Raw genomic sequence first — 26,115 nt, 5'->3', positions numbered from 1 at the left:
ATAATCTCAGACAGCATATGGTCTGAGAAGTCAAGGAGGTGATCCAGAAACATGATTCCTGACCTAGGGTGCTTGTGTGGGTTACAAAAGTGCTTACTAGGGGTGTGCAAAGGCACTCTGTTTTGTGTTTCTTGTTTCGGGTTTACCCGAAACAAGAATCTGTTTCAGAAACAGCATTTCGGGTTTGTTTCAGGTTGTTTCGGGTTTCTTTCGGGTTATTTCAATGGGAAAATGCCTCCGTCTTCCCGGACGCCTGGGGGAGGCATTTTCCCACTGAATCAAGCCAAAATTGGTGGGGACCTTCCTCTAACTCCTCTCTAACAACCCCCAAGTTTCAGACCGATTGGACTTTGGGGGGCCATGTTATGGCCCCCCAAACCAGGTCCCCCTATCCTCGCATAAGAAAGGGAAGGGTGAGCAAATTGTTAGCTTGCTGCTGCTCATCTTCTGCTTCATTATTTCCTATGGGGAAAAAATGAAGAGGCAGGCTTCCTTTGCCAGGGGTGGCATTTTGCATGCAAAATGCCCCTCAACCCTCTGGGGCCCTTCTCCCACCTTTCCTCCCACCCCCCACCAAGGCTCAGCCTGCTCCCACTTGGGGGAGGCATTTCATGGCCTCCCCAAGTAGGTACTCTTTTCTCTACTACTTACAGCTGGGGGAGGCTTGTCTTGCCAGGGGTGGCATTTTGCATGCAAAATGCCCCCCAACCCTCAGGGGCCCTTCTCCCACCTTTCCTCCCACCCCCCACCAAGGCACAGCCTGCTCCCACTTGGGAGGGGCATTTCATGGCCTCCCCAAGTAGGTGCTCTTTTCTCTACTACAGCTGGGGGAGGCTTGTCTTGCCAGGGGTGGCATTTTGCATGCAAAATGCCCCTCTACCCTCAGGGGCCCTTCTCCCACCTCTACTCCCACCCCCCACCAAGGCTCAGCCTGCTCCCACTTGGGGGGGCCATTTCATGGCCTCCTCAAGTAGGTGCTCTCAGCCCCCAAAGTCCACCCCTTACAGCCCCACACAAACCCAATTCCCCCCCAGCTGCCACACACAGACCCAAATCCCCACATTAGCCCCTCACAGACCCAAATCCACCCCCAGCAGCCCCACACCCATAACCCCAGGAACAGGCTGGCAAAGGCCAGCCCTCTCCCTTTGTTCCCTATGCTGGGAACTTCTAAACTCTCTTTCCCTGGGCAATTTTGCACAGCCCAGGGGTGCCACAATGGTGGGCACACTTCTGAGTGCCAGCTGGTCCCTGTGAAAGAGCACCTGAACCACAGACACCCTCCCTCAAATTCCCCCACCTACAAAGATGGCCGGCCAGCCAGCCACTCACTTAACATCAGAGAATCACAAAACCACAATTCCTGTCAAAAACACTTTATTTCTTGAACAGCTTTAGGTTACACAGCAGGGGGGCACACCAAAGGGCATGGCAGCAGTATCTTACACAAAAATAACACAACTCACTTCACATCAGAGAATCACAAAAGCACAATTCCTTTCAAAAACACTTTATTTCTTGAGCAGCTTTAGGTTACACAGTAGGAGGGCACAACAGGGCATGATATCAGTGTACTACACAAAACAATACAACCCACGTCACCGTTTTTGACAGCAATTGTGTTTGGGTGATTCTCTGATGTGAAGTGAGTTGTGTTATTTTTGTGTAGTACACTGCTTTCATGCCCTGTTGTGCCTTCCTACTGTGTAACCTAAAGCAGTAAAAGAAATAAAGTGCTTTTGACAGCAATTTTTTGGGGTGATTCTTTAATGTGAAGTGAGTTGTGTTATTTTTGTGAGGTGGAATGCTGGAATGCCCTATGGTGTGCCCCCCTGCTGTGTAACCTAAAGCTGTTCAAGAAATAAAGTGTTTTTGACAGGAATCGTGTTTTTGTGATTCTCTGATGTTAAGTGAGTTGTGTTATTTTTCTGTGTGGGGGACTGCTGGTGTAATGTGTCATAATGCTTTGCCTACTTGTACTTTGAAAGGGAGAAAATAATTTTTAAAAAACTTTATTTTGTGTTGTTCTTGTTTTATTCTTTGTTGTGCAGTTAGTTCCCATCATAGGGAACAATGGGGCTGGCTGGCCGGCCATCTCTGTAGGTGGTGGGGGAATTTGAGGGAGGGTGTCTGTGGTTCAGGTGCTCTTTCACAGGGACCAGCTGGCACTCAGAAGTGTGCCCACCATTGTGGCACCCCTGGGCTGTGCAAAATTGCCCAGGGAAAGAGAGTTTAGAAGTTCCCAGCATAGGGAACAAAGGGAGAGGGCTGGCCTTTGCCAGCCTGTTCCTGGGGTTATGGGTGTGGGGCTGCTGGGGGTGGATTTGGGTCTGTGAGGGGCTAATGTGGGGAATTGGGTCTGAAATGGCCCCCCCAAGTGGGAGCAGGCTGAGCCTTGGTGGGGGGTGGGAGTAGAGGTGGGAGAAGGGCCTCTGAGGGTAGGGGGCATTTTGCATGCAAAATGCCACCCCTGGCAAGACAAGCCTCCCCCAGCTGTAAGTAGTAGAGAAAAGAGCACCTACTTGGGGAGGCCATGAAATGCCCCCCAAGTGGGAGCAGGCTGTGCCTTGGTGGGGGGTGGGAGGAAAGGTGGGAGAAGGGCCCCTGAGGGTTGGGGGGCATTTTGCATGCAAAATGCCACCCCTGGCAAGACAAGCCTCCCCCAGCTGTAAATAGTAGAGAAAAGAGCACCTACTTGGGGAGGCCATGAAATGCCCCCCCAAAGTGGGAGCAAGCTGAGCCTTGGTAGGGGTGGGAGGAAGGGTGGGAGAAGGGCCCCAGAGGGTTGGGGGGCATTTTGCATGCAAAATGCCACCCCTGGCAAAGGAAGCCTGCCTCTTCATTGTTTCCCCATCGGAAATAATGAAGAAGAAGATGAGCAGCAGCAAGCTAACAATATGCTCACCCTTCCCTTTCTTATGCGAGGATAGGGGGACCTGGTTCGGGGGGCCATAACATGGCCCCCCAAAGTCCAATCGGTCTGAAACTTGGGGGTTGTTAGAGAGGAGTTAGAGGAAGGTCCCCACCAATTTTGGCTTGATTCGGTGGGAAAATGCCTCCCCCAGGCGTCCGGGAAGACGGAGGCATTTTCCCATTGAAAAACCCGAAACAACCCGAAGCGTTTCGGGTTATTTTGTTTCGGATAACCCGAAACGTTTTGGGTTTCCCAAAACGTTTCGGATAACCCGAAACAACCCGAAACAAGTTTGTTTCAGGTTTCTTTCGGGTTTCAGAAACCCGAATTGTTGCCTAGATCCGGTTATAAAAAAAAATTAACAGGGAAGCATGATCAGAAGGTAAACATGTGGAACAACAGTTGTTTAGGTAGAAAAATCAAGTGTAGTAAACAGGCCTATCGCTAACACCCAGAGATAAATCTGTTCTTCCTATTTTGACCTAATCATTTAAAAAACATTTATTGTAATGATCATCCTTGCCATCTACCAACAAATTTCACTGGTTAAATTCCATAGATCTGTAATATTTCTCTTAACTGTGATCTACCTACCAAAGGAAAGCACTTTTATTCCTCAAGTGAATCTGAAGAGGAGGAGGAAGCACACAAGAAATTCAACATTAAGATTAAGCCCTTACAGTCTAAAGACATTCTTAAGAGTGCAGCAACTGTCGATGAACTGAAAGCTTCAATAGGCAACATTGCACTTTCTCCATCTCCAGTGGTAAGCAAAACCATAAGATACTTTGTCCAAATTCCAAAAATGCATCTTCTTTGAAAAATTTTCTTGGATTAGAAATCACTATAATATTCATTACAATCAATTTCCTTTAAATATTCCAGTTCTAACCCCCTCCCTTTCCCCCCCTTTTGTTGACTTCCAACAGTTTTCCAACCCCTTATCCATTTTCCCCCTACTCATTTCAAACTTATTTTATTCTATTAAGCATATACTTTTACTCTCTTCTAAGCTTATCTATTATAACACAGTGCTATCTCTATTCCCTTTCCCACTTAACTTATCAACTAAGTATTACATTCCTGGCTTATATTCTTTAATAATAACAATCATTTGTCTAATTTTTGTACTCTATAATCTATCTTATTTATTCTAGTCTCGTCAATATGGGACAAACAATTTGTCCCTTATTCTACATAACTTTAAGTACTTCTATAAACATTGTATACATTCAATATAAGTCAATCAATTTAACTTGTACTCTATATGTTACTCTTTACTTCCTTCTATCTTATATTCATTCTATTTTGATTATATAATTTCTCCATTATACAATTGTCTACTGGAAATAATCAATCAATTTGACCCATACTCTGCATAGTTCTAAGTACTTCTGTGAACTCAATATACATTTGGCATAAGTCAATCAATTTAACTCATATTCTGTATGTTACTATGTATTTCTTTCCGCCTTTCTTATATTCCTTCTGTTTTAGTTATATAATTTCTCCATTATACAATTATCTGCCAGAAATAAAATTAGTTAGTTACTATCCTTATAATTCTTATAATAACACCTCTATTACTTAATACTATATATAGTAGTCAAATAAAATAGTTGCTTAGAATTTCTCATTTAACTTTCCTCCCCCCGGTAAAGTCACTTCCCTCTTCTTTTGTTGTATTTCAGTAATTTTCAAACTGCCACAGTTCTCCTCCCACTTCACCTTTTTTCACCTTTTCATCTTGATTGCCTTTTTACAGCTGGTTGGTTATATTAGTACTTTTTATTATAATAAATCTTAGTTTCAACAATTTTCGTAAGCTTTCAATGTCAAGACTTGTCAGTAACAATTTTGGGTTTAGATGTGTTGAAAATCTGTAAAGTCTTCTGAATGTGTGTTGAGATTTTTGACAGGCTTTTAAAAGTACATGGCTCAGATGCTGTAGCATCTATCTGTGCATGTTTAGTACTTATCAGTACAAGATTTACTTAAAATCAATAAATCGCATGCTTGTTTTGATGTATTCTTACAAAAAGCACTTTCAGCATAAATGAGAAACTAAATTGTCAGTTTCAGTAACTTTCCCTGTTTAAAATCAATTTACACCCTTTAATCTGCCTTCAGTGAGAAAGGCATATTATAAATAACATAAACAAATAAACAAAAATAAATAAAATAGGGCCATATTGATACATCTTGATGACAATGTTCTCATTTCAGAGATCCATGGAATGACTTTTGTAAGTCTAGGAGAGGTTTTTGATTTTTATTCTGAAATATGACTGCCCATATTTTAACTTTGAAAAATGGAAGCTTAAAAAGCTATTGCAGTATAGGAGGGACAAAGCAGCTGTTATTTAAAGTAAAAATAAGATTTTGAATCATACAGCTTTTTAGTTGGGTTAATGGCTTTTGGAATTCACTTGTTGGGTAAATTCTTACCTGGCCAGGTGACTTCTGTTTCTGAAATCATCAGGACTACTCATCATAAGGAGTTAGAGGGAAAGAGTGAAGATACTAAAATTTGGCTCTTTAGTAGTGCTTGCTATTCAAGGTTGCACAGAGATTCCAGCATTTTTGTGAAATAACGCTGCCCTATTATGCAGGCCTCCTTGAGCTTGGTTTTTCCAAACTAGGCTAAACGTCAGATTTTTAAGGGTAAACCAAAAAATATTTTTTAGCGCACATCTAAAACGCTAAATGTAAATACAACTGATATATATATATACAGTTCAGGTACGCTTGTTAAGAAACCCTGATTGATCCTGGCTGCCATCTCAATACACGCTCACTGCAATATACTCCTTGCAGGTCCATTATTTAAAAGGCGATCTATGAAATTCTGAATGAGGGAAGCCCCATATGAGGCACTTTACAGCAATCAAAATAGGAAGTAATTAAAGCATGGAGGTCTGAGGCTGAGAAAATGGGTTAAAACTATTTTATCATCCAAGATGATAAATGGCTACTCCTGCCACCTATGAATCAAGCAGAAAGGTAGTGTCTACAATTGTTCCCAGCCTGTGAATTTGATTTGATTTGAATTTGATCTTTCAGAGTGAACGTAGCCTATGCTGAACATGTAAAACCCTTGAGTCAAATGAATACAGCAATTAGCACTTCTGTCTTGTCTGGATTCAGTCTCAGTTGTGCCAATCTCAGGCACAAGTCACAAGAAAAACAAAGATGGGTGTTGTCCACCTTTTGATGACACCACATTCAAAACTGTTTGAGGTTCTGTAGGTATTAAAAAGCATTGGGAGGAAACTCAAACTTTGGCGTACTCGATAGGTTAATTTATTGATACATGGCCAAGTCATCCAATACTATTTTATGAGTCTAGTCTTACAGCTATAATAGAATCATTGCAGCAGAACACTACCCCTTACTTGCAACAGTCTCAGAGGGATTTGATGACAAATTTTATTCAAGGCTACCGAGAGGTCCAGCAGAATGAACCAGGTTCACATGCCCCCACTACCCCACCCAGGCATTTCTAGTTGCAGGTTGTCAGTCTAGGCCAGTAGAGCAGGCTCTGTCGAGATAATTTTTTTTCACCTGAGATTCCCTGCAGCTGCTGCTTCATTGCCCGCTCAGTTACTTTGCTCCCAGATGGAATGTTTTATTCTACTCTGTAGTTATTTACTTGAGCCTGATCAGTGATCTGTTTTTTGAGGATTAAGCAAATAAGTGCCTGTATTAAAGCAAGAGGCACTGCATCTTCTATAAAAGAGAAATAAGTAATAGCAACAGACTATGCCACTCCCATTTAGACTTGAACAGCCAAGACAGGAAGGATCACACAGGCATGATGTCAGATGAAAGTCTCCAAGCAGTTTATCCTCCTTCCTAGAATAAGCTAATTGAAGCTGATGCAATTTAACCAGACAAGCTGCAGTTTCTGGCTCCTCAAAGGAACTTTCATAACATCTGTGTCTGGCAGATTAGATGACACTGGTTTGGCTGTAAAATGCTTTGTAAACTGTCTGTAGTGTTATTGAGTCAGCTGAGGAAGTGCCACCCCTATACTATCATATTAGCTAGCTTGCAAGAGAGAATGTTTGATATCAGATTGATTGCCACGTGCTTCACATCTTGGCTAGAGTGGAACTGTACCTTGTGTATGGCTCCACTGACCCATGAGCACTGTGACTTCCTCTGGGGTGCCTGGGGTAATCAGTAACAGCCATTCTGGTTACTTATTCAAATCTCCCTCCGAAAGCAAGGTTCTTGGCGTCAACTCAAAGAGAAGCTGTTTGCACCCAAACCAGTGTTTGGACTAGGCCCCAGTGTATGTCTTGTAAGGGACAGTCTCCAGAATACGGGGAGGTATGATTTGAGATAGTCCAAAGATTGTTTTGGGGTGCAGCTTGCCCCAGTTTCTTCAAGTGCTTTTTTCCTAGTGGCACCCAACTTCAGAGCTGTTAGTACAACAAATGGGCTTTGGACCAGGAAATAGCATTGGTTCCCTTGGAGGGCAGAGTCCTTTGAATGTGGGGATGTATGACTTGTGGTGGTCAAAACTTTATTTTCGGTTGCAGAACTTTTCAATTTTCCACAATATTTGTGTTTGGGTACGCAAATAGGAAATGCAAATAAGGAAATGGGAACCAACTTCAACCTTGTCCCTGTATTCTGTTCAGATTTACAAAGCCTTGTAGGTTTTTCACATAGGAGGTTAAGCAAACACAATTTCCCCTTTTGAAGGAAAAAAAGTTGTACTTTGTATGAGTTCTTAATCTTATAGCATTGCTTGTGAGTTGGTGAAGACAGTATAAAACAACGTATCAAAAGTTCAGTGGATCCACAGAATATTGGTCTGTTATGGACTTTATTCATATTTTTATTCAGGGAACTTAGAAGCCTCTCCTTATTCCTGCTTGATGTTGCTTACAAATTTTTTAAAACCCAGAAAATTATCAAAATAACATAAAAGCCAGATCCAGATCTGGGGTGGGGGTCACCTGCCCCCAGTGCTGACGAAGAGGGGGCACCGGGCACGGCTGCCAGCCAGGAGCGCACACTGCAGAGCTGGTGGCGGCAGCACTGGCAGCTGAGTGGGAGGGCTGGGAGGCCGCCCACTTGCTGCCCCAGCCACCTGCTGCACCGATGGCTGCACCTGGCCTGCAGCTGCTGCGTCTGGCCAGGAGCGCACGCTGGTGGTAGCAGTGTGGGGCAACTGAGCAGGCAGCCTCCCAGCCCTCCCCCTCAGTTGCCCCATGCTGCTGCCACCAGTGCGCCCTTCTGGCTGGGTGCAGCAGCTCCAGGCCAGGCACAGCCATTGGCGTGGCAGGTGGCTGGGGCGGCCCGTAGGGCAACTGAGCAGGAGGGCTGGGAGGCCACCCACCCACCACCCTGGCTGTCTGCAATGCCGATGGGACGGCCAGCTCGCAGCTGCTGGCCAGGGAGCACACAGAATTGTGGGTGTGCTCTTGGGGGTGGCGTGCCCTGTGTAATAACATCATGCGCAGTGATGTCATTGTGCAGTCCAGTTGCGCGTGGTCATGGGGGCAGCGACAGCCCTGGAACTGCCCCGGGGTGCTTGCAATCCTCACTACAGCTCAAGCTGGGGGCATAAAACAACCACTGAGCACCTTAAATAATATCCATAGAACAGACCTTTGACCAGAAATACCATAAAGCAGCTAAAAAGATAAAACCACTTATTTAGAAAGCTTGAGTTTTTTTAAAAAAATCCCTTTGGCTGGGCAAGATTCAAGGAGGAGAACATTTCAAAATTTCTCTAGTTTCTACCCTCCTCACTTCTGAAGGCAGTGTGTACAGACAGCAAGAATTGGGAGGCTGAAGGCATGAACATTCCCTTAAACCCTGCTGTATACAAAATTGTACTGAGAACTTTAGACTGAGAGTTGACATGCACATTCAAAAAATAATTGAATACAAATTTTGTGAAATGTGTAGTTTACCACTGTTCTATATGTAAAATTCTAGATTGTAGTACATCAGTTTTAAATGGTTTGGTTGGAGAGTTTTTGGGGGAAATGTTTCTTTTTTCCCTAAAGCAAGCTTTCTCTGTTTTGTATAAATGATTCCTGCATTCAGAATCAAATGTTGCAGTTGCTGAGCAAAACAAAATCAGTATCTTATCACAGCCAAGCAAATACCCATATTGCAAGAATCCTCTTTGGACGTGCAAAGTGATCTTCCGTTTGCTTGTTGCTAGTTATAGGCAGTACAAAAAAATCTGCACCAGCTTTGATGGTGACTGAAGGAAACCAACTGGCAGTTAAATTGTAGCCAGTAGAAAGCTGGCAAGAACCAGTCTAGTATGGTTGGTGCTTTGAGAAATCATCTTATTTAGATGTTTCTATCCCTCTTTTCTCCCTAATGGGGACTCAACATGGCTTACAATAATATTCTTCTGTATTCCATATATGCTTACAACAACAAACCTGTGAGGTAGGTTAGGCTGAAGGAAAGTGATTGCTCCAAGGTCACCCAGTAAGTTTCCATAGCAGAGTGGGGATTTGAACTTGGGTCTCCCAAATCCTTTTCTAACACTCCAATCACTAGACCAGATTGGCTTTCATATATGTCTGGTCCTGCCAAATCCTTATGTGAAGGCCCTTCCACTTTGGATGTTATTTGTCTGTTTCTGTGTAGTCTACTTTGCTGTTTAAAATGAAAGGTGAACTGGCTAGAAAAAAGGTAGAAATGTGTAAGAACTAGAGATGGGCACAAACCGTAATACGAACCAAAGTTCGTCACAAACCGGGCTGTTTTTCAGTTCACGAACCAGCGGTTCATCGAAAGGCATTTCCAACGACCCGCAACGAACCGCTTAGCCCAGTTCATTTGGTTTGTTTTCTGGTTCATCACTGCAGACAGTCTGGCACCGAGCAATCAGTTTCCTAGGCAACAGGGGGATGGGCTTTCTGCAGATCTTCTGCTGCCCCAGAAGTGATGATTTCATGAACCAAACAAATCAGTTCATGAACCGGGTAATTCCATGCCAGTTCGTGGTTCGTGAAACGCGATGAACCACAAACCGCAACAAACTGCCATTTTCCCGGTTCGTGTTCGTCTCTAGTAAGAACCCATATGTCAGGATTTTATCGAGACTCAAGTCTGTCCCCATATCCCTGGTTAATATTGTGCTACTTAACACATATGAAACACTTTAGTCTTTTTTTCCTCTTTAAAGAATTGTGGGAATTATAATATCTGAGAATACAATAAAATATTCAACAACATTACAAAAATAAATAATACAACATTACTATTACAAGAATTGGGGAGTGGAATCCATGACAGAACACTGTCTTGTCATAATATAACTACAGCAATCTACAAACTGCTAATAATACTAACATATCTATAATTAATTACTGTTAATATTAATGTTCTCTGAGGTCGTAATTGCTTATGCACTTTTGAATTTCAACTTGAAGAAAACATATGATCATTAGCTATTTTAATTTGCAAGTAAGTAAAAGTTTTTCCCCATTAACAACTGTATTTTCATCAATTACTCAGGTTTAACCAAACTGGAAATAAGCAACGTAACTAGGAAGTGGGTGATAATTGCTGGCTTGAATCTTTTTTCTTCTTTGTTATGCAAAGCCAAAACGGAAATGGTATTGAGCTCTCAATCACGGTCTGTGTTTGTGCTGTTGCTGGGACCACATTCATGGTTTTGCTGCATTAAGGGCGGGGGGGGGGCTGGTTGGTTGGTTGGTTGGTGTCTCTTCAGCAAGTAAGCTTTGCAGTTATTATGAAGTCACCAGGCTGTTGCAGCTGGATTTGGGGACAAGACAACAGCGTATTATATTGTTGTATGTGGAAGCCAGATTCAAGAGTTGATTTGTGACACTCATTTCCTGGACTGTGGGAACATTAAATCAGAATGTTGGCTTTGTTACACTGCAGAGAATTCAGCTTCCTGATCTACTGATGCTATGTGTATTAAGGAAGCTGGGTTGCAAAGCAGTAATGCTTTTCATAGAAATCAGGAAGCTCAACAAAAAAACTGAACTGAGTAACTTGAACAGTGCTTGGATCTATACCAAACAATTTTTTTCTTTAAATTCTTTGATAGAGCTATGCTTTGTGTATGCTTTGGGTGCTGTATATATACATATGATAAATAAAATTTAAAATGCAGGCAGTGAGCAAGTACCTTTGGAAACTGTGTTATTTGACCAGTAGAAGATATCTTGTTTACTAAATAGATCACTTACTTGACAATGGTGAGTTGAATTCAATGCATTGTGTGAAAGCATTGTTATATGTTCTGCACTGGGTTATGCTAAGGAAAGACTGTAGGTCTACCTACTTTACGCTCCTGCAAAAGGTCATCTGTAACACTTTAGCAGACCTGTTTATATCATCTGCTAAACTGTCAATAGTGTCAAGTAAAATAAGCTAGACTTAACTCCAGATCGACCATTAAACATCACATCCAAAAGATCAATCTGCTGCATTTTTTCAACATATCCAGCAAGACAATAATTTTCTTTTCTTCAAAGAATTTTTAATCCTTAAAATATTTCTGTGCTACTGCTTGGGAATCTGATTAATACCATTGTAATACAGTTCAGTGGAAATGATGCAGTTTAAAGATTTGTGTGGTTTTAAAGGATAGCTGTGTCTTCTGTATTATAAAACATTTAATTATCCTGCTAGCTGAAATATTAAGATGAAATTAGTCATTTAGATGAAACTAAAAGTATACCTTGCATAATGGCAAGCTTACATTTTGCTCGTTTAGACAGACTTACTGTTTGGAAATGGGGTGTTGCATTTGTTTCCCCACTTATTTGTTAGATTCATTTCAGATTTATCTCTATTAGTACAATTATGGAATGCCTACTTTTAAAGAGAATGTTCTCTTGGCTTAATGTGTATAGGTGATATATCCAGAGGAGCAAACAAAATCACATTTTCATGTATTTGCTGCTACTCCCGCTCAGAGCTTATGCATGTACTGCATTATTTCTAAATACTGTTAATATGGCACTCAAAGCAGAAGAGCTGTTTTTAAAAGGACTCTACATTCTAGGCAATGTAACTTCAAAATAAAGTCTGACTTGCTGACTCAAGAAATGCAAAAGGAAAAAAAACTGTTGAAAATTTATTCTAACGTATATATGACAGTTAGCTCTTAGAATATGACTTGTATAACTTCCCCAGAAAGTGCCTAGAATGATGTGAAATATAAATCAAATAGTGGTAATGATAGCAATTATATTGCATACTTTCCAACTGTCCCATTTCTCCCTGAACTGCTATGATTTTCTTGGCCTGGTCCTGCAGAAATGACTTCCCTCCAATAGTCCTGATTAACTTAAATTTTTTCATCTTGCTTAAAATCTCTCTTTAAGAAGTGTGTGTGTGACTGCAAGTGTGCGCTTGCACACGGGCCTTTGGGAGAGGAGTTGGATCTAGTTACTGCCAATGCGCAGGAACTTTGAAGCAAGCCGCCCAGGGTGGCCAGAAACAATTCTCCAGCAGTAAAACTTGATGTCCCAGTAATCAAGATCCTGGCCTTTCACTGATCTTTGTTGTTGCCATAGGCTGCCAGCATTCCCATGTGGGAAGGGGTTGCTATTTTGTCTGCAGCACTAAAATTAAAACTGCCTTTCCCTTCCTCTCTGCTAGTTAGCAATGAATTTTGACGGATTTCAGAGAGAATAGGTTTCCAGGTATGATGAACCCCCCTTCACTTCCTGACTCTGAGGCACATTTTCCCACTAAAATCCAAGTTTGCCTGTTTTAGCAGAGCAGCTTCAAGTAGCATGTCTCTGTTTGTGGTTTTGAAGTTAATTCTGTGTCCCACCCTGATAAGCAGTTATAATTTTGGTTGTTTAGCCCAGCCCAGAAACTTGATTGGGGGGGGGGCAGGAACCATCTCCCTCAGCATTAGAAATTACACAGGAGAGTATATAATATTCAAAAGAAATAACTTTATTGAACAGGCAGGGATGAAATAAGGGCTGCCTGGGGGAAAAAAAGAGCTGAGGTAAAATACTCTTTAAATAACAGGAAAATAGTTTTCTTGCAACTTAGTTTCTATGTTCTTAATCCTTGACAGTGAAAGAGGTTTTATTGAATACTTAGGTTACAGCAACAATGTTTCATCACAGAGGTCCCTTTTTCAACTCATCTTTCCTTGTGTTAGCTCGCAACTGTTTTCCCTTTTCACCAGACCCAGGGTCCTCTTCAGAGCCAGACCCCTTTTAGACTCTGGGCAGGAATTAATCTTCTCGAAAGAATAATTAACCCTTTTTCCTTTGGCTTGAATAGGAGTCTCCACTTACTACATACTTACTCTCACCAAAAACACACACCCCATTCTATCATGGCTGTGTAAATGGGTTTCAGTTTGTGCTGGCTTTTATATTTAGAATTCTTAACTAGAATTTTTCCTCAAGACAATGATGTTACAGTTAGGGCCAAAAACTTCTTGACCTCACTCCAGAGGGGAACCCGTCTGACCTTACAAGTCATTTAATAGCATAGTTTTGGGATTTAGCTCAAACCAAAGCTTGAACATCTTTTGCATCTCGGCATGTATTTTTGTCCAATATCTTCATGCCTGCTTACATGTCCATCACATATGATAGAACATTGCATCTGCGCATTGGCATTTCCAACACTGTCCACTGTAATCCTTATTGATTCTTGCAATGTCTTTAGGTGTGATATATCATTTGAAGAACATTTTATACCAATTCTCTCTTAACAGTTGATAATCTAAATTTAATTTCTTTAGTCCATATATTTTCCAGTTGATTCATGGAGATGGTTTCTCCAAAATTTTTCATCCATTTTAACATACAGTTTTTAACATGTTCCATTTCTGTATGATATTGCAGTAGAATTTTGTAGATTTTTCCTAATAAGTGCTTCAAGTCTCCATTTATTAGTTGTTCAAATATTGTTTTCTCTCTTAATCTGTCACCTTCTTTGAGAGTTTGTTTTTTAAGTTTGGATACTTAAGTTTGGATTTGATGATATATCAACCCATGGAATATTTTCCCCTTGAGTTTGAATTTCTTGCCATATTTTCATGTTACCTTGCTTGCCCATTCCAGGCAATTGTCAACTCCTTCCCTTAGGAAACCTTTAAAGTGCATTCTGTCACAACATGATATAGACTTTCACAGACCAACAAAATTTCTGAATAGATACAGATACAGGTAGTGATGGTAGAGTTGCCGGGTCCCTATACCCTCCTTGTTGTAGGGGGAGGGAACCTGGCACTTACCAGAAGTCTCCTTATTGGTCTGTGCCATCATAGTGCCCAGAATCAAGTGTGCCCCCACACTTTGCACAGAGCCAATTCAGCCCAGTGGGGGCAAAATAAGTCCTTGTGAAGCATGAGAGCATGCCCACTGTTGGCCACGATGACATCACTTCAGGAAATAACGTCATCGCATCTGCTGGGAGCGTGCACGCTGCATGCTTGCCTGGGAGATTTTTTGCCTCCCAAGCCTGTTCCCCCCACATTTCCCCCCTCCAGCCAGGTAAGTGGTGGCAAGAGGTGGAGGCTGGGAGTGGGGGATCCCCCACCTCCACTGGTGGGATGGGATCCCTAAGGAATGGCAATCCCTAAGCCTTTATATCTCAGTCAGAAGGTGGGGAGGATGTTGCAAAGAAGAGAAAATGCAAAAGTACAGTGCAAAATGTAATCCGTTTGATAAGAGCAAGGGAGAAATGCTTATGGGTATCCCAGGCAAGCCCAACCTTGTCAGATATTAGAAGCTAAGCAAGGTCACCCTTGGTTAGTAATTGGATGGGAGACCTCCAAAGAGGACAAGCAGGGTTGCCCTTGGTTAATAATTGGATAGGAGACTTTGAAAGAAGACAAGGGTTGCTATGCTGAGAAAGGAAATGGCAAAACCACCTGTTAAGTCTCTTGCCTTGAAAACCCCAGTAGGGGTTGCCATAAGTCAGCTATGACTTGGTGACACTTTCCACCACCACAGAAAATGAAGAAAATTAACATCTATAGTAAGATAAGAATGAGGCACTCCCCATCTACTGCAACAGCCGCTTGGCTGAGGGTTGGAATTTGTGTTCCTGAAAGAGGGGGAGGCATTAGTGCAGGGATGAAGGAAGACCTTCAGGTCTGGAGTGAATTCTTGGACTCCTATAATGGGGTTTCTTTTTGACAGTCTGAGGCTTTCAGGGCATTTCAGTTAGCCATTGCCCCAGCACCCGGAGGGCTTATGACAGGGCAATGCAGTAGTTCACAGGGTTCAGGCACCAGGTAGGTCTCTGCTAGTTGTGGCCTATCCCTGTGGAGCACCTGATGCTGTCCTGCATCATGCAGAAAGATAAGGAGCTGGCAGTAAAGTACATCCAGAGCCAGCTGGCAGCCCTGGCCTTTGCAGGCAAAGCCTGTGGCCTGACCAACACCATTAGGGACTTCCACATTCAGAAGATGCTGGAGGGATGGGCCTGAGGGGTGGCAGCACCCAGAGATCAGAAACAGCTTATTTCACCCAAAATTCTTAAGAGACTGAAGTCAATGTGGGCCATGGTCTGTCACTCGAGGTTCGAAGAGGGCCTTTTCCATGCTGCTTCCCTGATCACCTTCTTCAGGGCACTCAGGGTCAGTGAGATGGTTACTCAGTCCCTTAAGAATGAGTCAGGCCAAAGATTTATGCGATCTGAAGAGAAACCAGAGTATTGTTGTATGTGGATGGTCATGATAACCATTCGGCGCTCCAAAACTAATCAGAGGCAGAAGGGAGTGGAGGTCATCCTTGGCCCATGAACAGAGAGAGACGTGTGCCCAGTCCTTGCCTTTAGATGTTATATCAAAGCCCAAGGCAAGGAGCAAGGGGTGCTATTTCACCACATGGATGGTGCTCCACTGACCAAGTACTGGTTTTGGATGGTCACGGAACAGGTTCTTTCCAAACTGAGTCTGGCAGGGGCTAAATTCAGCACCCATTCTTTCCATATTGGGGCAGCATCCACAGCAGCAACCATGGGATTCACGGGACCAGCTATTCAACCCATTTTACAATGCAATTTGCTTAGAATTCTTAAGAATTTGCTTCTAGAGGCATGTATTTCATACAGCACTGCCCTTGGCAGGTCAAAAGAAAGTGCCACTTTATTCCTTGGTCCTTGTTTGGACGAATGAGTTTGGTTGTGCTGATGATTAGCTATGAAGAGCACTCCAGGGCCTGTTGTGCCACCCTGGCCGAGCTCCCATGCTCTGCAGTGGGCTGATTTTGGCCCATTTGGGGAGGAATCAGGCTTGTTTGAGGCCTAAATTGGCCCACTGTGAAGTGCAGGAGCTCGCCAGGACCCTCCCAGCAGTGCTCCTGCATTCCACAGTGGGCCAAAACGGACCTGTTTGGGGCTGAAAACGGCTCAGTGTGAAACACATGAGCACTCGAGGGCCTGTCACTTGCATTGTTTTCCAGTTGCTTGCTTGCATTGCTTTCCAGTTCTTTAATCCTAGCCCCACTTAATAGTTCTGTTTATTAGAGAACCTCTAAAAAAAATTTATAATATTTTGCAATCCAATTTACGCCTCAGTGAGAAAGGCAGGCTACAAATGAAGTTAACAGCAGCAGCAACAACAACATAATTGTGTTGCATTTGTAGCACATATGTCTTTCCTTAAGATGAGTAAAAATAATTTCTAAGAATTACTGCCAGTGCCAATATGGATGAGAATCCAGGAAATTCACTTCACAGATGTAAACTAGGAATTTTCATGTCAAAGTCACTGATCATTGGTAGGACATTTGTTTTCTCCCTCAATGCCAATTAAGCTAATAGACTTAGCAATGCTTCACTCTGCCCTCTAGCCTCTTTTAGACAGTGGCCATCTGCTCAAATAGAAAGAAATATAAACAGAGGCCTGCTGCAGCCGCACTCAACAGTTGCTAAGCACTTGGGAGTAAATAACATTTGGCTTCTTGCATATTGCAATGTCTAAAAATAAAAAAGTATTGGTAGAACAGTTAAGAATCAATCTATTTTTTGGAGTGTGGATAGCATAATTTGGCATATACAGACTGTTTTATTAACCTTTGCTCATCCCATAACCATAATGGCAACAAATACTTGATATAGAGCCTCATTTTATTCTATTACAGTTATATCCAGTGAAGGAAGTTCCAAATCTTCCGTAACAGATCTACATTATTAGATTATTAGATTACTAGATTACACTGTGTTAAATGTACGACCTCTGTGCTCTCAGTTTGAATGAGGCAGAACAAGAACATCTGAAGAAGAAAGCCTTTGGTAGATATGGGACCCAGGAGGAGTCTCTCAGTGTACATTCAGGCTGGGAAACTGGCCTGCAGATCCAGATGGCTGTTCTTTAAATCCCTGTGTGAAAGCTTCACCATCTCTTTGATTTGTTAATGTCTTTCTATTGGTGGGCTCTGGAGGTCCAGAACCCCAACCTTGGATTGGGTAACCTACCTTGGGGCACATATGGTTCAACTCAAAAATGGTGCTGTCCCTTTGCACCTGTTTGTGTGTTGTTTTATGTGTGTGTGGGTGCATATGTGTGTGCATGATATGAAGAGCTACGGTCACAGCCTTCTGGCTCATTCAGAGTCAGAAGCCATGGAACCTGTAACATCTTTTTAAGCTAGTGCCCTTTCCCCTGTTTTCCTTTTTATGTCTTAGACTGCATACTTTGCTGTATTCCTGTGCCCAGTAGGTAATAAAGTTATATAGTTTAAGAAGCTGTGCCTTGATTCCTGCTATAATGCACTCTGGCATGTCACTACGCTATTGAGTAAAGCCCTGTGTGGCTAGAATTGCCAGGTTCCTTTACACTCTGGAGTGGGGCGCGGCATTTACCTGTGTCCTCTCTACTACTGGCCCTGTGTGACGACTTCACTTCCTGGAGTGATATCATAGCGCAGGACCTGGAAGTGCTCCTGGGTTTTGAGCTAGGCTGATTTGGGCCCCCCAAAAGGCCAAATCGGCCTGGCACAAAGCCCGGGAGCACTCTTGGGGCTGCATGATGACATCACTCTTGGGAGTGACATTGTCATGCCGCACCAGAAACAAGCCTCGAGAGGCCTGTTCCCATGCCTTTCTCCCCACCAGCCAGGTGAGTAGTTGCAGGGGGAGAAGTCTGGAAGTGGGATCTCTGGCTCCCACTGAGGGAACAGCAACCCTATGTGTGGCTATTTCCTCGGGGGCAGTCACAGAAAGCAGAAGGCAGCCCAGCACAAGGGAGGATGAATAGCAAAATATCCCAGAAGGTGGTGCTGCTGAAGAGGAGATACAAACAGAAGGGCAAGAGCCCAGGTATGTGACAGTCACTTCTTCCACTCACACAAGGTTGCTGTCATCCTTATAGTAAAGAAAGTAAAATGGGAAGACAACAGCTTCTGATGTCATGAGGCTCTTTTTGTGTTGTGTGTGTTGTGCTGTGTGTGTTTGTCTGTTAATATAACCTCTCTTATTAATGTGTGATGCTTTTGTATAGATCTTGTTTATTGAATCTGCCATGAATAACTGGGTATTTTCAATATAAGAATGCAATCCTTATCTGGGAGCTAGTTCCTTTGATTCCTAACAGAATTTAAGTCTGAGTAATTGGATATAGCATCAGGCTGCACACATATTCTTAGAATACGATAACGTCTGTACATAATCCAGTATGCATCTGTTTATTGAACCTATGGTAACAACAATGGGGCTGTTTCCAATTTATTTGTAAGATTATTTATGCTGCAATTCTAAACAAACTTATTTTGAACTAAGTTTGATTGAAATCGACAAGATTTATTTATGATTAAGTCAATCTTATTTTGTATTGGGCTATAATGTCATGATGATGGATATTTCATACATTTCTGCTTACTGGAAAGTACTTTTATTTATTTGTTTGTTTGTTTGTTTCCTTATTTTTGAATGCATTCTATAGAGGAAAAGCCCGGTAAGAAACCTCTTCTGTCTCTTTCTCGCATCCTTTGTCATCTTAATAGATCATTTTCCTGGCAAGTTTTGTTGTGCCTTCAATTTTGTTTAGATAAATGTCACCTCAGCTTATCTCCAGAGCAAAAACATGAACTTCAATGGTACTTCAAAATCTGCAACACATGTTTTATTTATTTATTTTGTTTATTTTTTCAATTTATATACCGCCCATCCCCAGGGGCTCTGGGCGGTTTTTCACCCTGCCTTGTGCAAATAATGTTAATTTGTCTTTTGCAGACTTGAAGACTGCAATATAGCCTGGTTGTTATGCACATCAACCAAAATTTTGCTGCTTTGACAATGATAATTTGGCTGCTGCCTGAAATGTGTGGAAACAGTAACTTAAGGGTAGTACTTGCAGAGGTATATGAATATGGGAGGTTAGATTGATAAGCAGCACCAGCCCTTCAAAAACTCTAGCCCTGAAACGGAATCAAGCTGCAGACCTGCTTTTTATCCTCGTTGCACATGCTCAGACAGCCATGAGGGCTGTGAGAGACTTGTCATGGTTGGCAGACTGTTCTAGTGCTCCCTGTAACCACTGATCCCATTGCTGCCGAGAGTTACCTCCTTTGCTCCTCCTTCGTGTTGCCTGGGAAACCTGTGAAATAAAAAAAAAAAACGGCCTGGGAACCACAAATATTTCTGGAAGTTTTCAGGACCTGATTATCAGTATTTTGGGAAACCCGCATATCAGTCTGGATATCCAAATATATTTGAAAAATACCAATAAGTTTTTTTGGATATATATTTGGACCAGAAATATGTGAATGCATATCTGAATGCAGTATCACAAGAGAGGTGAATTTCTGGATTCAGTCCACTGGCTTGGCAACAGATGAGTGGAATTTTAACAGTCAGCAGCTGTGATGCCGAATGCATGTGATGTTGAGTCACTATTTGCACTGTTGTGTGGTAGTAGTCACAAAAACTGTGCATGTGCATACATACTGAGCTGAGTCAAAATACTGAAAAGGAAATGTTAATCAAATCTGAAGGCAAATTATCAGACTATTACTAGAGTGAATTTTTGAAAGTACTTGCCAAAGGCTTGTCCTTCCTATGTATGACTAACAGTATCACTGTTAAATGGAAATGACAGACTGTTGTTTATTGGAAAGAAAAATGGGGAAATATATATTGACAAAATCTTGGCTAGTGTACATTGGCATAGTTTCACTGAAAGCTGTGTGAGAGACAAGCTGAAGATGTATACGGTAGAATCTCAGGGAAAGGGAAAAAATTCTAGCACTGTGCCTTTAACTATACATAATTAGTTACTTTAAAAATATGTTTTTTGGATTGATTTGTATTTGAATGTGGTTTCAGATTCTAGCCGCTTACGCATTCCAGCCACTTACTGCCTATTAGGCAGCACTGAAGACTGTAATGAGCTGACTAGTAGGAGGGCCTGTTAAATAGTACTGGTGGTGGCAGTGAACTGGGGGGGGGGCATTGGTAGTAGGGATATTGGGGGCTGCACCCTGTCCCAAGAACCCAAGCCATTGATTCTGAGGCCTCATCATAAATTTTCCCAGGTCCCCCAAATCCCAAAGACTGCCTTCCCTCAGTGTATCTCATCACCATAATGAGTATACTTATAGTTACCGAATCAGGGCTGTTTCGGTTTTTTTCAGTATTACTGAAACTTTTTCTGAATATCGAAAAATTTTGGTAATAACGAAACAGAGATTGCCGAAATGATTCGGCCATTGTTTTCAATGAGAAAACCTCCCGGCGGCATTTTCTGTCTGAATCACACCAAACTTGGTGGAGACCTTCTACTAACTCTCCTATAACTACCTCCCCAAAGGTGGTTCTCCTGCCACTCCACTTTGTCCTCCACTGAGTTTCAGGCAGATTCCACTTTGGGGGGCCATTTTATGGCCTCCCAAAGAAGGTGCCCCTATCCACCTCCACTCCACTATTCCCTATGGGGGAAATAAGAGAGGCTTGTCTGGCTAGGGGTAGCATTTTGCATGCCCCCCCAAAGGTGGTTCTCCTGCCACTCCACTTTGTCTTTCTACTGTGGGGAAGACTTCCACACCACAGAAACACATGAGATTGGGGCTGCCAATGGACACAGCCACAATCCACCTGCACCCAAACTGCCAAATACCACACACACCCTCCCAAAAACCTAACCTCCCCTGTCCTGTGGCCAGCTACTTTCTATTGATTCCTGTTATTGGAAAATCTCCCACAGCAGGAACCCATGGAATGTGGCATCTATGGCTACAGGCACAGTCCCCCTTTTAATTCCACCCCCCACACAGCTCCACACTGACCCAAAGACACCCTCCCCAATATTCCCACACTGGCCACTACCCCAGGAGCAGGCTGGCCAGCCGTCCCCCATTGTTCCCTGTGATGGGAACTTTTAAACTCTCTTTCTCAGGGCAATTATGCACAGCCCAGGGGTGCCACAATGGTGGGCACACTCCTGAGTGCGAGCTTGTCCCTGTGAAAGAGCACCTGAACCACAGACACCCTCCCCCAAATTCCCCTACAGAGATGGCTGGCCAGCCAGCCCCATTGTTCCCTATGATGGGCACCAACTGCACAACAAAGAATAAAACACAAACACACACTGAATAAAGTTTTTTAAAAAATATTTTCTCACTTTCAAAGTACAAGTAGGCAAAGCATTGTGACACATTACACCAGCAGTCCCCCACACAGAAAAATAACACAACTCACTTAACATCAGAGAATCACAAAAACACAATTCCTGTCAAAAACACTTTATTTCTTGAACAGCTTTAGGTTACACAGCAGAGGGGCACACCAAAGGGTGTGCCAGCAGTACCTTACAAAAAGAATAACACAACTCACTTCACATTAAAGAATCACCCAAAACACAATTGCTGTCAAAAACACTTTATTTCTTTAACTGCTTTAGGTTACACAGTAGGAGGGCACAACAGGGCATGAAAGCAGTCTACTACACAAAATAACACAACTCACTTCACCGTTATTGACAGCAATTGTGTTTGGGTGATTTTCTGATGTGAAGTGAGTTGTAATAATGGAGAAAGGGGAGGCTAAGAGCAGCATCTTTGGGAAGCCATAAAATGGCCCCCCAAAGTAGGATCTCCTTGAGCCTTGGTGGAGGGAGGGAGGACAGGTAGGAAGAGGTCCCTTGAAGTTTGGGGGCATTTTGCATGCAAAATACCACCTCTAGCCAGACAAGCCTCTCTTATTTCCCCCATAGGAAATAATGAAGAAAGGGGGGGGGGCTAAGAGCAGCATTTTGGGAGGCCATAAAATGGCCCCCCAAAGTGGGATCAGCTTGGGCCTTGGTGGAGGGTGGGAGGACAGGTGGGAGATGGGGCCCTGAAGGTTGGGGGCATTTTGCATGCAAAATGCCACCCCTAGCCAGACAAGCCTCTCTTATTTCCCCCATATGGAATAGTGGAGTGGAGGTGGATAGGGGCACCTTCTTTGGGAGGCCATAAAATGCCCCCCCCCAAAGTGGAATCTGCCTGAAACTTGGGGGAGGGTGGGAGGACAGGTGGGAGCAGGTCCCCTGAAAGTTGGGTGCATTTTGCTTGCAAAATGCCACCCCAAGCCACCTAGAAAGAGGACTTGTTTTTCCCCATAGAGAACCATGGAGAGTGTAGGAGGATGGGGGCACCTTGTTTGGGAGGGCATAACATGGCCCCCCAAAGTCCAATCTTTCTGAAACTTGGGGGGTAGTTAGAGGAGAGTTGGTAGAAGGTCTCCACCAAGTTTGGTGTGATTTGGACAGAAAATGCTCCCCCCCCCCAGACTCCCGGAAAGCCGGGAGAAGATTTTCTCTTTGAAAACAATGGCTGAATCAAGCCGAAACGCAAATATCAAATCGGCTTGCCGTTTCGGTATTCCCTGAATACCGAAACGGTTTCCTGATTCAGTTAAAACCAAATCAGATTTACCGAAACAGGCAGTCCTTGCACACCCCTACTTATAGGTAGGGTTGTGCACCTGAAAAAAATTCAGGTTTTCCGCTTTGGGTTTACCTGAAGTGGGAAAATGCTTCATAACAACCTAAAAACTGATGCAGCAAGCTGCTTCAGATTCGGATATTTGAATTGCTTTGGTATTCTCCATAAAGATTTGGAGCATACCAAAGTGATGGGGGAAGCCTTGTCCCAGCCCCTCACCCCATCCCCCAGTTATCCCTCCATCCCCCCACCCATCCATCCCACCCCACTTACCTGGCTGGGGAGGCAGCTGGGAAGACCAGCTGGGAGGCAAGGAAGGCCTGGAGCCACTGCGTCTGTAGCCACGCTGCCGGCTCTGCTGCCACAGTAGCCAGGTGGGTGGTAGGGAAGGCCCAGAGCCATCACTGCTGCTGCCGCCACAGCCAACTGGGCGGCCAGAAGGCCGAGAGCTGCTGCCTCCATCCATGGAGGGGATTCCCCTGTGGGCCAGCTGAAGCCCAGGAAGGGCCCCGAAGCTTCCTGAAGTGACCTGAATAGCTTTGGGAAGCTTTGATTCGGGATTTCCAAATCGGAGCCAGCATTCTGGCCCCGATTCAGAAATCCCAAATCTTTACAGATCGAGTACAATTTGGGAATTTTTCCCAAATCAGAAACCCAAAGCACACACTCCTAGTTATAGGTGGCTGAAATAAATGAAAATCAATTAGCTGTTCCGCATTAAAGCATGTCAGATTTGATCCTCTTCGGTTTTGTTTGTTTTAAAATTTATAGGGATATGAATTTATTATTGCACTCAGCAGTTGACTAATTTTATGATTGCTGAAAGTATCATCTAGACCACAAACACTGGCTGTGTTAGGACCATAAATTCCTTCTGAGCTTGGAGACGAGAATAGATATGCTGGCATAAATGTTCAGGAGAGGGGCATGGAAAATGCTAACAGGCCTGCTGGGCTACTGTACATATGTAGAGATATAAATTGTAAAGGATGAAGCTGTATTTAGGCATCAATCTCAAGAGGCTTTATAGTTTCTTTTCCAAAGTTTCTGCAGTCAGCTATATAATCGGCTACATTCTAAAAGAATACTGAGCAGATTCAAGGTCTAACGATAGTATTGGGGAGGGAGAAAAGCATGACAACACAGTTAGCCAGGTTTTGAACCTGGGGGATGATTTTGTATCATCCGAAGAGGCTTTTTATTGATCTGTCACTCTGACTAGGTATCTGTTCTCTCTTCCTTTTTGCTGATCACAGAGGCGCAGCCCGGTAAGAAGTTGCATGACTTTTTCACATTGAATCAGTAGCAAAAATTACTTGGAGGGATTGCGATCTAGTTTAGCTTGGTTTGTTTAGCTAATACATTTAATTATTGTTCTCTAAAGAGGTGTAGCTATAATCTAAAAAAAATGAAAGTGTAGGAACCTAAAGGATGAAGGTTTTTATCTTGTATTTTATTTTCTCATTAGAATAGCTCTAAGCAGCATATATTTAGGTGGAAGGGGGACCCAGGACTCATCTTTTTGATGTTCTAGGAAGTGATGTCATCATACAGACACTCCTGGAAGTGATGCTCTCAGAAATGATTTAATTGTGTAGGTGCGAGAGCCTGCACACTTCACAGTGGGCCAATTCGGGCCCCAAATAGGCACAATGCAGCCTGTTTGGGGCCCAAATTGGCCCACTGTAAAATGCAGGAGCACTCTCGGGGCAGCTCAGTGACATCACTCCTGGGAGTGATGTCATTGTACTGCCCCTGGGAGCGTGCCTGGGAGGCCTGTTCCTCACCGTTCCCCCTTGTCAGGCAAGTGAGTTGTGGTGAGGGCGGGGGTGGAAGGTGGGAGCTGGGGATCCCCTGCCCTCACTGGGGACCTAGGATCCCTAGCTGCATACTGCTCTTGAAACTCTGTTTTTTCTCCATGCCAATGGCATTTGTTAGGATTCCTTTATCCAAAATGATTATTCACTAAGCCTCGTGACTGTAATGAAAGATTTCTAGCCAAAATGTGAATGGACTTGGGGCAAATAAAAAAAAATCATGTTAATTGGATTCAGACTTGTTCTAAGATGGGCTGTTTTGCTTTTTGTCTGACTTGAGACATTTCACATTTAGGTTTATAGCTCTAGAATAAGAATGTATATGATACATACAATATATCAACTAGTTGTGTCTTGGTATTCACTATGGTCATACTATGTTTGACATGAGGTTGAATCTGTAGCTTACTCTTGGCTTCAATGGATAGATTTTGAGAGGACCTTATTTATTGTATTGGATCACTTTACTGGGAGCCACCATGCAGTCAGGTAATATGCCTTGCCTATCCTGTAGAATATATTTGGGTGAATTTCAGAATGGCTGAGGGATTCTTGCCAAGGTTTCCCGTGACCGTTCGTTAGCTTTGGTTAGGAAACAATATTCCATCTTCATTTTCCATGCAGTGTCCCATCAAGCATGCTATCTATAATTATATATTATTTGATGATCTCTCCTCCTTGGACTTTGGTTTTACTGCCTCCTATCTTCAGCACAGAAAGGCTTCTAGAAGAGCTACTTTCATAGACAAGTGTTATTCAAAGCAAACTGTATTTTATGATCAAGGTGGGGGAAACTCTCACTTTGGCTAGCCATACATTCGGCAGCAATGTGTCAAGGCTAAATAGCAATGTGTGATACTTTACAATGGTGAAAACTCTCTGAAGACCAGAGGCAGAGTACCTTTTCTGTTTTTGTTTGGTACTGTGGTATATATCTTTAGGAGACCTCCATGGAGATATGTCTTAGTTAATATATTCATTGTTTCTTATCTTCTTCCTAAGACTTTCTAGGCTTTTTCCATTTAAATTACTCTTTTTATTTTCTGGAATGTCTAATTAGACTTTTTAAAATTTCAATCAAAAGCCAGTGTTTATTTGTGAGACCGTATATGAGTGTATGACCCAGATATGGAAGAGTAAAAAAAACCTTTAAGTTTATGTATGAATCAATGGAGAGAATACACAAAGATGCATGCCAAATAGCATGAACCAATGGACATTTTGAGCGTTGTGGCATTACGGTCCATTTTCTATCTGTCTAACCAAACTAGTCTGTTTTATATATCTGCTATAAATATATTTCTCTAGTCATAAACTTTTTGTTTTTAATTTTAGGGTACAATTAAAAGGAACTTATCCAGTAAGTATATATTTTTAAAAACATTCTAAGTATGTAATATATATGTAGGATCTTTAATGATGGCACAGATTTGTTCCAATTAATAACTCTGTTTCACATAATACTATTAAATCCTGCATAAATTCATTCTAGGTACAATGAGAAAACTCTCAT

At 42.8% G+C, this 26,115-nt stretch overlaps 1 protein-coding gene across 1 annotated transcript in view; it reads left to right on the top strand.

Annotated features, from left to right (window-relative positions):
- Nucleotides 1–26,115, top strand: part of SGIP1 (SH3GL interacting endocytic adaptor 1) — a 174,280-nt gene that overhangs the window by 39,981 nt on the left and 108,184 nt on the right. Inside the window, exons 8-11 of the mRNA XM_054980385.1 lie at nucleotides 3,505–3,680; nucleotides 18,807–18,818; nucleotides 24,042–24,053; nucleotides 25,938–25,962. Coding sequence (XP_054836360.1) covers nucleotides 3,505–3,680; nucleotides 18,807–18,818; nucleotides 24,042–24,053; nucleotides 25,938–25,962 — 225 coding nt within the window. The remainder of the gene's footprint in view (nucleotides 1–3,504; nucleotides 3,681–18,806; nucleotides 18,819–24,041; nucleotides 24,054–25,937; nucleotides 25,963–26,115) is intronic.

The sequence above is a fragment of the Eublepharis macularius genome, chromosome 5 (genome assembly GCF_028583425.1).
Source record: "Eublepharis macularius isolate TG4126 chromosome 5, MPM_Emac_v1.0, whole genome shotgun sequence".
Classification (NCBI taxonomy): domain Eukaryota; kingdom Metazoa; phylum Chordata; class Lepidosauria; order Squamata; family Eublepharidae; genus Eublepharis; species Eublepharis macularius.
This window is presented reverse-complemented; position numbering and strand designations above follow the sequence as displayed.